This window comes from Eulemur rufifrons, chromosome 1 (genome assembly GCF_041146395.1).
Source record: "Eulemur rufifrons isolate Redbay chromosome 1, OSU_ERuf_1, whole genome shotgun sequence".
Classification (NCBI taxonomy): domain Eukaryota; kingdom Metazoa; phylum Chordata; class Mammalia; order Primates; family Lemuridae; genus Eulemur; species Eulemur rufifrons.
The window spans coordinates 32,577,497-32,592,157 of NC_090983.1; the positions used below are offsets into that span (position 1 = coordinate 32,577,497).

At 40.5% G+C, this 14,661-nt stretch overlaps 1 protein-coding gene across 2 annotated transcripts in view; it reads left to right on the forward strand.

Moving 5' to 3' along the window:
* Positions 1-675: 675 nt before the first annotated feature.
* Positions 676-14,661, forward strand: part of FTCDNL1 (formiminotransferase cyclodeaminase N-terminal like) — a 37,739-nt gene continuing 23,753 nt past the window's right edge. For both annotated transcript variants that reach the window (XM_069468880.1, XM_069468887.1), the window contains exons 1-4: positions 676-912; positions 2,695-2,810; positions 5,486-5,581; positions 6,880-7,032. In XM_069468880.1, coding sequence (XP_069324981.1) covers positions 2,702-2,810; positions 5,486-5,581; positions 6,880-7,032 — 358 coding nt within the window. In that variant the 5' untranslated portion in view covers positions 676-912; positions 2,695-2,701. The remainder of the gene's footprint in view (positions 913-2,694; positions 2,811-5,485; positions 5,582-6,879; positions 7,033-14,661) is intronic.

A 14,661-nucleotide genomic window follows, 5' to 3' on the forward strand; every position in this document is an offset into this window, starting at 1 on the left:
AACAGGTCTTGATTTTTTGGAAGAGAAATGTGTTCTCAAGGTTGACTGGCCTAGAAAAAAAAAGGAAATGAGTAAGCCCGGTTCGTAGTCGTTGTAAGTTTAACTAAACGGGTATGTTCAAGGACTCCTTCTGTCCTGGGGTGAGTCCAGTTCATAGTCACAGGCACTCGCGGGCAGTAATTTCCCAGGAGGGAATTTACTAGAAGGGGGTGTGTGTGTCCCTCCTAAGGAAACCAGAGAAGAGCCCCCTGCTGGTGCATGATCAATGAGCAGGGACCTCATTAGCTTCTAATGCCCTTTAAAAAGTCATTCATTTACAAGAGAGAATTGCGGAGAGTTCCGCGATAAAGAGGAGCAGACGGAAAGGCAGTACTGAAAAGAACAAGCAGCTTTCGGGGACGCGGGGCACGCGGCGGCGGGACAGGGAGGCCGAGGCAGGACCCGGACGGAGCGCGGCTGGGGAGCGCGCCCGGGCGCCCGAGAGGCGGAGCCGGCAGAGCAGGCTGCGCGCGGGTCACGCGCGGCCACTCCGGCTCGGCGGCTGGGCCGCTCCGCCGCCCCTCGGCGCGCGCAAGTCGGTTCTGTCCGCAACCGCGAGTGGCAGGCGCGGCCGCTGGCTGGAGAACCGGGCCCGGGCAGCGAGCGCCGGCCGCCCCTCGCTCCCTGCCGGGCCGGAGCCTGCGCGCCCTGCGCCCCCGCCCCTGCCGCTCTCCGCGGCCTCCTGGGGCCCCGGGAGTCATTCGGGTTTGCCCTCCGGCCCACGTGGCGCTGGAACACTCCACCCAGGAACCGAGCCGGGTCCGCGGGGGGCCACAGCGGCGGGGTCCCGGCGCTGAGGACGGGTTGCCGCTGCCTCTGCGAACCTCCCTGCGGCCTCCAAAGTGCCAGTGGGGGTGCGTGCGCCCGGGGCAGGTGAACTGCTTCACTTTCTACTTGGCACTTGGGGGACCAAGTTTCTTAGTTACTCTGGGCCGGGTAGAGGGGGGCGGGAGCAGTGTTCTTGTCTGTCACCGGAAGTCATCGAACGGTAATTGAAGGGATGGGCTGGGCGGACTAGGATCTCCCTGTCCTTAACCACGGAGTGGGGGGCTTGCGTTTGGGTCACTTTCTTAGAGGAAAGTGCTGTCCAAACTTCTGGTACTGCAGCTCATTTCAGCTTTTGCTATGAAGGTGAATTTTCTAACACCATCTTTGTGTGATTTAGCTGTCCACAGGGAATCAAAATGTGGAATGAGAGGATGAAACTAATCCTTTCTTTTGCACTGTTAGGGGTTGCCATAAACACCATTTGTTAAAAAGCATAATTATGTTGGGAAAGTGCCTGATGAGACAATTAAGCTACATAAACACACTGAAAACAAATGAAAACCAGAAGACGCCCACACCCCTTGTGTAAAGCAATTTTTTGTTTACATAGAAATGAAAGGTCTGGGCTGCTTTATTACAGCAATGTTATTAATGTCTAGAAAAACCTAATGGTTACATTTTTATGAATTTTCGGTGATAGATGATGGTCCCAACATGAAAACCTGCCTGCAAATCTGTACTAGCCACGAAGCCCTGAGCTCCATCTAGGTTCCGATGGTTAGGCCACCAGTCCCAGCGAACAGAAGCCAGCGGATTTATTCATGGATGGAACCATTATTTGCGCCAGAGAACTTTTAGCTTAAACTCTGAAGTTTAAAGTTTGTCTCAGAGTTGCACACCATTCACTGCAGTATTCCCCACATGGGTGGGGAACATCACCTGACACAAAATGACTCTCATCGAATATTTGTTAAATGAATTTCATGAGGGCCACATTCATTTAGTTATGATATTTAAAAGAGGCCAAAATTATGATATCCTGATCTTGAAAAGGGGAATTATTTTCTTATTATTTTGAGATATTTTAATTCCTTTAAATAATACTATCATTTCAGGTATGCAAAAAATGCCATTCTACAATACTAAAAGCTTCAAAGCAACCTCCAAAACTTATGTAACAGTCCATTTTCAACAAAAGAATCAGTCACATTTTTGGCATTATTGAGTAATATATTTCAGAGTATGTGTCATTTTTCAGTCCTGTGAAAAGATTTAAACTGATTTGGAAACTTTGGAGATCAAAGTACAAGGAGCAACAACTTAGACAATCAAACAGTTGTCATTTAAAGCACTCAAATGGGTCCCTTTTTTTTGTTCATATAATTAATGTCCATGGCATGGCCTGTGGAGATACTTTTTCTTTTTGTCACAGAATAGTTTTTATAAGAATCAGTACATTAAATAATCTCCCTCATTTCTCTTTTGCTGTATTTCTCTAGTAAGTCTAGTTTAACAAAACACTAAAATGCCTATTAAACAGTACAGACCTCAAAAACAGGTAAGCTAAGGAAGATCGTGCTTAAAATGGGATAGCATACTTTAATGAAAAGTTTCAGACATGACAGAATTCAGGCTGAGTAACTTGCCAGGTATTTTCCAGTGTTGTTACTATGTTCATATGTTCATATGTGCATGGCCACATACACATGGTTTTCAATTTGAGTCAATCTGAGGATTTTATCCTTTAGGTGTTTGCTAGCAATGACATAGTGAAGTGTTCATATTATGACTGCCTGGTTTCCAAAAAGTTATGATTTTTATGGTTAAAAAAAAGAAAAGAATCAACTACAGAGACTAAACTAAAGAAGCATTTTTCTCCTATTCTAGAAAAATCATGTCCAGACTGGGGCTCCGTTTGGCTGCCTGTTTACTAAACATTTCAGAAGCCAGAAGAAAATACATTGTTGAGAACATAGCAAAAGCAGCTCTTCTTGACAAAAATGGTAGGAACAACAGACAATTGAAGCGAATATTGTAGTGTTTTGATAACATAGTAATTTTTGTACTCTGCACGGCATATCTACAGAACACTTTTCTTTCTTCCTTCCTAGATTTTCCCCCTTGTTATAGTTTCTTCTGCACGACTCCAGGATGCTTGGATAGATCAGTTACTCAGATGTGCACATATGCTCTTTTCCGAATGCCTGCGTACACTCAGCAGTGCAGCTCTGCGAGTCTCTGAGATGCACATTGTTCAGGATATTGACAGGCTCCTGAGGAGGATATATTTACATAAAAGTGTAATGTTTCCCCCAGGGACCATTTATTTGATCATTAATAGAATGAGCGTAATTGTACCTTCTGCTATTTATTCAGCAGGTTAAATGAAAAATACTTGCCAAGTACCAACTACTTTTCAAAGCATTCCTGCCAGCAGAGCCCATGCTATCATTACGGTATTATTATTTCTACTCCATTTTCTCTGCATAAAGACCCTTAGGCAATTGCATTTAAGTGATGCCTGTAAGATCACTCAGCAATTCAGTGACAGACTGGAACTCAAGCCTCCTTTCTTCCTTGGCCAGTATTACTATGAGAGAAGCTACTCTCTCTTCACCCTTCTTAAAATGTTCATGTGATGGCACACAGCTTTGATATTATTTGTATTTACTTTCTCACACACACACACACAGACACACACACAACAGTGCATTTACAGACTTAAAATTATTTAAATGGAATTGCTTTGTTATTAAATCAGTAGCTTCTTGGCAACAGGTGAGCCTTAAGGTCACAGCCCTAAAGCATTTGTGATAGTATATTTTAATTTCTGATTGTCATTTTCGATGTGATTACTGCTTTTCATGACAAAGAAATGTTTTCCCCTAACCTCCCTCTAACTATGAGCCCACTTAAGTTACTGTCTTGCAACTTTGTGGGAGCTGGAAATGGCTATGAAAATTCCTGATAATGGCTGATAAGGAAACTTCTTTGGAATCAGTATGCAGCTGTGCTTTTGCATGCTTTTTGTGGAAAGAGCCAGCTTGGGCTCTGCATTGTCAGAAACAGTACATCTAATGGGATTGAGTTGCCTGTCTCTGTGATTAAGTCAGTGTGCAGAGACATTTGTGGAAGACATACACTGATGGACGCCTGGGTCTCAACTCACAGTTTTTATCAGCTTATTAGTGGCAGCGGCTCAAATGGAATTATATTATAGCTATTATACTCCATTACAAATACCAAACAATTTACTTCTGCTGAGATTCACACTGACAGCTCTTCTTGCCAGCAGTAATTGTTTCCTACATGCATGCTTAAGAAATTGCAGGAGAGAGTGTTTCATTCTTTCAGCATTTGATTCAATTGAATCATATGAAACTGAGAATAAAAGCTTTTCGGAAGAAGGTTTGGGATGAAAAAAAAATTAAATGATATCTCTTTTCTTCCAGGAGCTAGAATATGTTGAGAAACTACATAAAATAGAAGGTTGCATGATCTTCTTACTTCATCTTTTATAGTTTTAAAAATGCAGGGAAGGTAGCACTACTTAAGAAAATGAACCTGTTGTTTTACAAATATTTTAAAGGCACTTATTTTTAAGTGAGTGGAATAAAACTATATAAACTATATATTTTTTCTAATTAAGCAATGTGAGCACATTTAAATGGCTTAGAAAGGTCTTAGGTAAAGGAATCGAGTTATAAATTTTAGACCTACACCAAGGCAGGGCTCTATAGATGCTCGTTTGGCTATCAGTGAGTGACATATGTTTATCTTCTCACATTATTAAAATTAATAGTGTAGGGCTGCCGTAAGCTCTGTAGTTCCTGGTTGGAACTTATTTTTCCTTTCCTCTGAAAAGATTAATTGTTAAGCTGCCAGGGAGCAGGGGGACAAGGTATAATAGCATAGCTAAAGGTTTAATTACCGCCTGAAAACTTTTGTCCTTCACTTTGAATTTGGTTTTGTAGGCATAAGGAGGACTTTTAAGGAGGCTGAGCCGGGCTTGTAAACTTCAAAAATAACTTTGGGGTTATGTATGGCTGCCATACAAGGGAATGGCAGCTTTCTCCTCCAGGTTACACATATTCAAGTGAGTCACAGGCCACCAAAAGCTGGAAGTTGTTAACATCTGAAGGCTGTTGGTGGCCTCTGAAAAGGAGATGGTGGCGTCAGAACAGTTTCTAATGGACAGGTGCATGTGTCTCAGAAACCTCTGCTGTAAGCACTAATTGGCCGATTCTAGTTTTTCCAGATGTCAGATCTTGACCCAAATAGTCTGATTTCTGGGTTTTGGAAGGAAATATTGACAAGGCCTAGGAGACAAGGTTGATAAGGAACAGAATTTAGAGTGATAGGATTTGGCCATTGAAAATAGGGGCTACCATCTTAGACTAAGTTAAGAGTGCTTTGGCAAATTCAGTACCAAGTCCAAGAGAAGGTCTCTTACAGACACCAAAGGCTTGTGTCTGAGCCGGGCCACCTGGTTGTATAGTACGACGCTATAAGAAGTGGGCATTACTACTCACAAATTCCGTGCTTATACAGTGTTACTTCCAAAGGTACCCCAGTATTTTTTTACTAAACTAAATTTAATTATATTAGAAGAAATAAAGTATTAAAGTTTTATCATAGAAAAAAAATGTTTTGTACTTTTGTGTTTTTTTCTTTACAGGGCAGAAATTTCCTGAAGTGACAGTGCTCAATATATTTTCTGATCAAGACTATAACAGATCAGTCATTACCATAGCAGCTTCTATTGATAAGTTGGGTAAGAATTTGAGTTTTTTTTTCTTTACATATATGTCCTTTTTTTGATGAAGAGTAGGCTTCAGGTAGAACTGAATGTTCTATAATCATTGATTTCCTGTGTAAATCTAAATACTCCCCTCTATTAAGTAGTCTATTATAAAACTATATTTCATCATTTTTCTGAACATGTATATCTCAAACATTCTCCATTTCTTCTTTATTACAATGAATCTTGGGGTCCAAGATTTAATAACATTCTTTTGCTGAAGATGATCACACATCCTTTGTGCATAAGAAAAACATCTTCAGGCTTTCACCTGTACAGTAATAGTGTTAAAATCAGCCTCACCTTCCCTGACAAGCAGGCATGGAATTAAACATGCTAAGCAGTGCGTTTTGTGTTGGGAGCCTGAGCTGTTGAGTTGGGCCATGGGTTGAGTCGAAATGGGCTCCATGTCTCATAGAGATGTTGTAAGGTTGAGTAGAATAACTTAAATTAGAAGAATCAAAATTGTTTTCTTTCAAAAAGTATGTTTTCTTGGACAAGAAAACATACTTTTTGAAAGAAAACAATCTGCCAAGTTGAAAATAACTTTATTTGAAAATATTTGGATATTAAGATAATACAGGTTTTTGTTTAAACAATTTTGGAAGGATATATTGACAAGGCCTAGGAGACAAGGTTGATAAGGAACAGAATTTAGAGTGATAGGATTTGGGAAAAGTTAACTGATAACTTCATGTAAGCATGGGACAGATTGTTTTGAATTAACATAAGATTAAAATCTGCTTTTATCTCTATTGGTAAAATGGTTATACTGTACTGCTAATAAAAACTCAGAGTACTAACAGAAAACTCTTCTGTGTCTATAATATGTATTTACGTATAATAAATCAATGAAAAATCTAATTACTGGATAAGAGCAAAACTATGCTTTTAAAAGTTTATGTTTGTGTGTATATTATAATTACTCGTAAAGCATTCTGAAAATGACAAGGAATTTCATCAGATTAATTGGAGAAAATAGAAAAAATCTAAAGTAACCAATTGTAAAAAAACAATAATGTAGTATAAGATCAATACACCTTGCATAATTTGTCCACTTTGGGGAGAAAAAAGCTGGAAGATGTGAAGTTTTATGACTGTTGAGAGATGGGGTAAGGTGGGTGAAATGTTGGATCTTTTTTATTATTTGGGATGAAAAAATCTTTACCGATTACAAAAGAAGAGCAACCAGTGGGACAACAAAATCACAGCTTTTTCTTTAGATGCAATTGAAAGCTTAGTGATTGTTTTTCACAATTTTACATTTTTAGGCAGTGCTGTTCTGGCTGCTTGCTTGGAGGCCTTCCGTGCTATCGATATGGAGGTTCAAGAGGGAATCCACCCTTGCCTGGGAGCCGTGGACCTCATTCCAATTTACCCGCTCTCGGGTGTCGGAGTGGAAGAGTGTGGAGTGGTGGCAAGAAGTAAGAGAAAGTTTGAGGTTGTGTGTTATTCCTTGCTGGAAACTGTTTTCACAGACCAGAGCAGCTTGTGACAATCTAATCACTCCTCAACTCCCTGGGAAAAGTCGATCTTGAATTCTGTCAGCAGTAAGTGTTCATGGGTGGCAGTGACGCATTGGGTCTTTGGGACCCATCCTCCTACTTTCCACCCTATGACATTATGAAATGCTAAATTTGCTGTGAGATGTGGCAAAGAAAAAAAATTATCAATAGTTTTGTCCCTTACAAATTCACAGGAGAGCACTAGGCAACAACAGTAGTTTCTAATGAGTCCCTTCGACTCTTCAGGGCAGAACGAGGGTGTGTTTTGCCCATCTGTGTCCTATTTTCTTGAGCGGGGGTAATGATGAGGTTGAAAAACCACTTAAATGTTAACTCCTACCCTTTTTTCCTCTGATTTTTTTCTTTATCCCCTATGTACAACTCTCTCTAAGATTTTCTTCAGAGCCGAACTGTCACATGCATGATTTCAGCCCCAGGCGTAAGGTTAATTTGGAAAATTTGAGCTGTGTCACTTGAGGTGTTTTTGAGTTGGGCAAATTGGGAGAAAAGAAAGACCTTTTGCCGGGACTGACTCTCGCTGTACCACGGTTAATTACGAGATGCAGAGGCTCATAATCTTTGGGGAGAAGTCCGCCTTAGGATAATTGCATTCTTTTCTGTGTGACCTCAGAAACCCTCTATGATGTTGCCTCATTTCTAATTAATGGTGAATTGTCTAACATTTGGGATGTAGATTTGGACTTTTCGCTGAGCTACATCCAGCACCAGAAATAGGAAATGAGACTTGTTTCCAAAGGAGTTCCTCACGGCTTGTGCTGCATTTTAATGTGACCTGACAGTTGAGGGGTTATTTCCCAGGGAAAACTCGGCCCCACATTTGCTTTGCTTTTTAATCCAAGAAAGAGTTAAAATACAGCATGGGGGAAAATATGTTTCACACAAAAATGAAGAGTTCAGAATTGTCCAGACCAGAGTAATGATTTTAATTGTCTTCAAAACAATTACGGACAATTACATTAAATCTCAAATTAGCTGGTACACGAAGTTCTTCATTCCATCAGGACTCGTCCACCCCAGATGTGCATCCTGGGTGGGAGACGGCTGCGAATCGGTGGGCCTGGACACAGTGTTTCTGCCTTCCTTGCCCTTTGCTTCATTGGCAGCTACTATACCTCATGATTTAAACATGGACATTTCTAATTAAATGAGAGCTCAGCTGCATTCTTGAACTAATTTATAACATTTGATTTGAAATGTAATAGCTTCAATCTTCATCTGATTAAAAACAGTCATATACTGTACATGGTTACTATTTTGATGCTCCAACATGCAGTTTTTATTTTTACATTCCCTTTTCTACACAGCTGTTCATCTAATATCATCCAAATTTTTTTAAGTTTTTTTTTTTTTTTTTGGTAACAGCATGCTCAGGCATTCTTATGAGGCAGAAGTATTCACATTCTAGGATCCCGCTGTTCTCAGAACAGTGAAAGGATGTTTTTCACTAGACTCAGGCTTTCCCAGGGAAACCAGCTTTAAGATAATAATGTAGCTAACCTTCTTTGGACGAAGGGCAGTGGATAGCATCCTGGTGACATAAAAGATAGTTAATACTTTGATAGATACGTGTAACTTATATATGCTTTGTATGTAAAAATGCTGAAGAATATATTTCAGAACTTTTTGGTTATCAGTTATAAGCTTGCTTATTAAACCTTAAGGAAGGGGTTTTTAAGGTGGGTTCAAAATTGATGTTCAGGGGATTTGTAAGTATTGTCAACATTTTTTACAAGGTTTTTTTTTTTTTTTTTTTTCTTATAGAAACAGAGTCTCACTCTGTCACTCAGGCTGGAATTCAGTGGCCTGATCATAGCTCACTGCAATCTTGAATTCCTGGGCTCAAGTGATCTTCCCTCCTCAGCTTCTCAAAGCACTGGGATTACAGGCATGAGACATTGCAGCCTGTCCAACTCTAGATATCTACGTATCACACTTACATTGGTACTTCTTGGTTTTTCAGTTTTAGGCATTGTCTATTGACTTCTCACTGCAGAAGATTAGAATTTATCTCCCTCTTGCCCCTCCCCTCACCTCCAACACACACACACACACACACACACACACACACACACTTTCCAATCCTCCCTCTCCGTATATATTTATATCAAAATTTGGATCAATAGTGGTTGTAACTATGTAAACACTAGTCACAATGAATTATTTATTCATTTATAGAATGTCATTATTATTTTACCTTTTCTGCATAACTTTTTGTTTCTGCTGGAGTTGATCATTATCTTTTTGATTAATCTGTTTGCTTAGTGTTTTATGTACTTATCACTGGTTTAACCCTGGATTCTCTGTTAATAACTACCTCTCTCCATGCATTTAGATAGAACACTCCAGGCAGTGTTCTATCAATTTCATCTCTTAAATATCTTCTAGAACCCTCTAACATGTTTCAATTAGGACTGGTTGGCCTCAATGTGTTGAGGATAACTGTCAGCATGGGATCTCCCTTTGCCATCATCTTGAATGTTCCCTTCACCTTTCTCTGTGTTAGGTCCCCTGGTCCTAAACCTGAATCCCATATCTTCTGTCTCTCTTTTGTTTTCTTAGTTTATGTCCTTGTTTTGGTAGAATACATCCTCTAGTAGCTTTCTAAAAAGAAAGTGAAGTATGTTTTTGAGACCTTGCCTCAAATGTCTGAAATGCCATTATTCTATCTTCACACTTAATTGTTAGTTTGGCTAGGTATAGAATTCTGAGTTCATAATAATTTTCTTTTATTTTGAAGACATTGTGTCATTGAGTTCTTATTTCCGTGTTGCTATTGAGACTTCTGAACCCATTATGATTCCTGTTCCTTTGTATGTGATCTGTCATTTCTCTCTGAAAGCTTGTGAGATCTTCACTTTGGTTCCAGCGTTCTGAAATTTCTGTGATATGCCTTTGTATGAGTCTTTCATCCATTGTGCTGGATACCTGGAGGGCCCTTTTAACCCTTGGAACTCTTTGTCTTTCAGTGCTGGAAATTCTCTTGAATTATTCCACTGATGATTTCTACCGTTTTTCTCAGTTCTTTCTGGAAACTCCATTATTTGGCTATTAGAACTCTTGTACTGGTCCTCTGTATTTCTTTTACTTTTTTTTATTTCAAAATTTTACGGGGGTACAAACCTTTAGGTTACATATATTGCCTTTGCACCACTGGAGTCAGAGCTATAAGCGTGCCCATCCCAGACAGTGTGCTCCGCACCCATTAGGTGTGTATATACCCGTCCGTTCCTCCCTGTTGCCCGACACCCAATGAATGTTCCTTCCATATGTGTTTCTTTTACTTTCTCTCTTATTTTCCATCACTATATTTTTATGATACTTTTTGGAAAATTTTCTTTATATCCCAAGCCTTCCATAAGTTTTTAAATTTTTTCTATATTAATTTCCAAGTGCTTTCATTTACTTTCTATATGTTCCTTTTATTTTATTTTTTAAAATAACATCCTGGTTTTATCTCGTGAAGGCATCATCAGTGGATAATTTTGGCATTCCTTCCTCCTGCGTTGTCTCCTCCACCTCCTTGCCCCTCCACGCTGTCGCTGTTTCCTGTTTGTCTTAAAGGCTTTCCTCAGATATCTGATGATCCCTAGTTGGCTGCTTACTCTAAGAGTGGCTGAATTGATACTCTGAGTATGGGTGGGGGTTATCAGCTGTAGGGTGATCAGGCTGGGTCATTTCTTTGGGGAACCCCGCTTTAATATTTTTTCGTCTTTTCTCTTGAGCTGTTCAAGTTCCCCAGAGAAGGGCCTTCCAGTCTTCAGCCTGGAGTGTAGACACAGCTACCAGTGGTTTAGAAGTTGACTGGCAGAAGAGGGCTAATTCCTTTCTTTCATGACACATCACTGCCCTCAGCCGTGCCCAATATTCCCCAGCCCCGACCCCTCGTGCTTTACCTCTTGCATCCTGCCAGGGCAGGTGTCTGTCTGTGTGGAGCAGGGAAGGGCTTTGAGTGTTGTTTAAACAGGTTTCCCATCAGTCTTCCTGTCATGAGCCCCCCTCTACCTTCCCTCCCAAAGTGGGGCCATCAGTTCTGACCATGGTCAGGTGTCCGTGGTACAAGTCAGGCTGCTTCTCTGCTGTCCCTCTTGCTGGCTTGGGTCTTATTAAATCACCTACCCCTTGTATGTTTGCTCTCCCACTTCCAATATGATTGCCTCCTCCATTTCTGTTTCTTTGAGTAAATGCTTGAAAACAAATCTCTGTACCATATTTTCTTGGGGTTTATGGAAGAAGTGAAACAAAAGCAAACATTTCATCCACATTCCCATCTTTTCCCGGAAGTCCTTACTTCTCTAATTCTTAGTGATTTTTAATTATCTTGGATCCTTTCAAGAACAATGAATCCACCTAATTTGGAATTTACAGGAACATTCATTCTTCTTTTGTCTGACTTCTAACTCAACATTGGAGATATTTTGTCTGAATTTCTGGACTGCTATAAGTTTTTCACAGACAATTGCTCTGCAGGATTACTGTGGACAATGGTGCTCCTTATATGTTTTCTACATCTTCTTTACTCAGTGTTTTTATGTGCAGGAGCCAGTGTCTCTGTGATATGACCCTTTTGCCCATTCACATACAACCTTCCACGAGAAGAACTGAGTGAAGAAGGAGGGGAGGGGGGTCAGGGTGGAAGGTTCTTAGGCAAATTCTCCCAATGGCTTGCCAGTGAATATAAGCTTACCTAACATGTAGGTTCTTAATATTTAGCTTTAAGAGTCTGGAACATAGTTAAGAATTTTGTAAATGATAACAGAAACTTGATTTTTGTTTTATGTCCTTGATCAAGTGAAACAATGTTTGCACAATGCCCTATAAATTGAAGTTATTATTTAGAGGACTGGAAAGATGAAATGCTAGCTACATAAGTTATATGAATTAAAAAGTAGCTCTCACACAATTGATTTTTATTTTTTTGATTTATCTTAAAATATATAAAACATTAATGAATTTGATTAGAATTATCAGCCTTATAGATGTTTTTTAAAGTATTTTTGTGATTTGGAGGACGTGTGCCATGACAAATTCACACGGCAGTCAACACTTGTGTGGTAATCTTGAGACCCTTTGATTACCTTATTACAGATTGTCAAAACATGGGCTGATCTGGCAAATCAGGAGCAACTTTTCACTTTAAGAATTTCTACTCTGATTCTCCAGTTGCTATGGAGATTGTCTCATAAAACAGTATTGGATTTGGTTGAGATCAGTCAATTTAGATTCTGGGTCCTGATATAGTTCTTGCCACCATATCCATGCTCCCCTCATTGCCACAGCATAAAAGCAATTGTCGATTTTACAAGTGTGTGTAAGCGTATTTAGACTTAGTATTTGGTTTGAGAATCATAGGATACTGCCACCGTATAAAAAGCTGAAAAAACAAGGGATGGTGCATTGGGAAATTACTTAACATTAAGATTGATTTCCAGTGACTTCAGTACATTTTAACTATGAAGGAGTGTCACCAGGTTGTTCATGAGTGCATATTGCCACAGTCTTAATAAATGCAAGAGGATTTTAGCTACCACTGTAAAGCAGAGGTACTAATGAGGAAGGAGAGGCCAAATGGGAGAACCCGGATAAACAAACTTGATCTGCCATAACAAGCAGTTATGGATGAACCCAGCCATGCTGGAAAAGCTGCATTCTTTTCTCTCGCTTTGGCTCTGCAGCAACCTGAAATGTGAGCAAGTTAACACCCTGTGGGGCAGCCCTCAGCCAGTGGGGCCTGGAGCCGTGGGTGAATGCTCTCCTCTGCCCCTGAGATGGACAGTTCTGAGGCCCATCCCAGCAGAACCGAATCCCAGTTGCTTGCAGCCGTGGCCAGCTCGGTAACACAGCCTGCTATTGGCTTTTTATCTTTCCCTGGCTCACTCTTGATACATACTGAATAGGGTTTATTGAAATATTGACAAGAATAAATGTTCTATAACAGTCTCCTAACTGGGACAAGTAGGTGGAGTGCTTGAAATCTTTCCTGCCTGACTCTACACTTCTTGCAATTCTTTCCCAGTCTAGAAGCCACATACAAGATTTATGGTTCAAGACTGGGAGTCCCCCTCCCCCACCAACCCCTTCAGCTAAAAAAAAGGGTCTCTTAGAATACTCAGGCTTAAGCCTGGGTCATTGTGGGAGACACTAAACATTCACCTCTGACTAACAAAGCAGCCCAGGGAGGCCTCGAAGTTTAGGGGCTTTAGATTTTCTGATTGTCAGCAGATAGCTGTATCACCCAGAGGTTGATATTTTATATGATTGTTGATGGTTTTCTAGAGAATGTGGACCTAGTATCGGATTTATAGCAGGTGACTGAATACCACGCACACTTTCTGAGCCCAGGGCCTCTAACCTTGGAGATGCTTTTCCTGAATTTCTTTTCTTTTTTATCCTTCCTTCCTAGCATTTACAGTGACATCCAGTGTCAAGGCCACTAGGAGCAATGAATGGGTGGAAGAGCCAAGTTCACTGTCTGTTGCTGTGGGGAGTGGGCTTTGAGTTGAAGGCTGTGTGCACCTCACCAGTATGTTGTCCAGCAGAAGGATTTCTGACCATCTTCAAGGCTTTGCCATGTCCCATCTGAACCACTCTTTGGGGCACCCTCAGCTTCTGTATAGCCCCCCTGAAAGAGAGAGAGAGGTCCTTAGCAAGGGGCGAGCAGTAGGAGGAAGTGAAAGGCCCAACACCAATCCCACCCACTCATTGTAACTGTATGTATTTGCCCTTGAGGTTCTGCCCATTTTGCCCATGGTAAGTGAGCAAAGTAAGAGTTTAGGAGCTGAACAACCTGAGTTCAAATCCCAGATCTGCTACTTGTTTAGCAACTGACTTTAGAAAAAATTTTTAGTCTCTTTTTCAATCTTTTTAGTTTTTGTATCTATAAAATGGAAGAATAATATCATCCTGTTGGGATGGTTATAAGAAACAATGCCTGTGCGTAAAGCCCCTGGTCTCTGCCTCCTGCTAGCTGTTGTTTCTTGGTGATTCTCTATGGTCTTGCCGAGCAGGGTGCTGAGCATTTGGGGCCCACCCTACTCCCTTCCACCATAAAGAGAATGGATCCCTCTTCTCCGCTTTATGAATCAAGATTCCAAATACAGTGCTTTTGGGGAAAAGGGATTGCATGACAAGATGTTAGGAAACCACTTGAGCAGGAGCTGTCTAAAGTGTTTTCAGCTCTAAAATTCTAAGTTCTGTAGCAAACACCTTCTCTATCAGTTCTTCATTTGCAAAATGATATTCAGTACCTATTTCAGAGAAATATTATGAAGATAAATGGAGAGGTATTTGTGAACATCCAAACAGTACTGGAGTGCCTGTTATGTTTCCATTTCCTACAGTAAATGCTGTTGTGACCATCGGAGAAGTATAATAGAGTACCTTCTCCCAACAAAGCTGGGGTCATAAAATCTGTACATGAAATGATTAGAGAGCATCATAGGACCGAATAAAGTAAGTTACTGACAACAATATAAGTTAAATATGTTAGGTCGCCCAGGAAAGTATAATTCTTTAAAGAATGATATTATG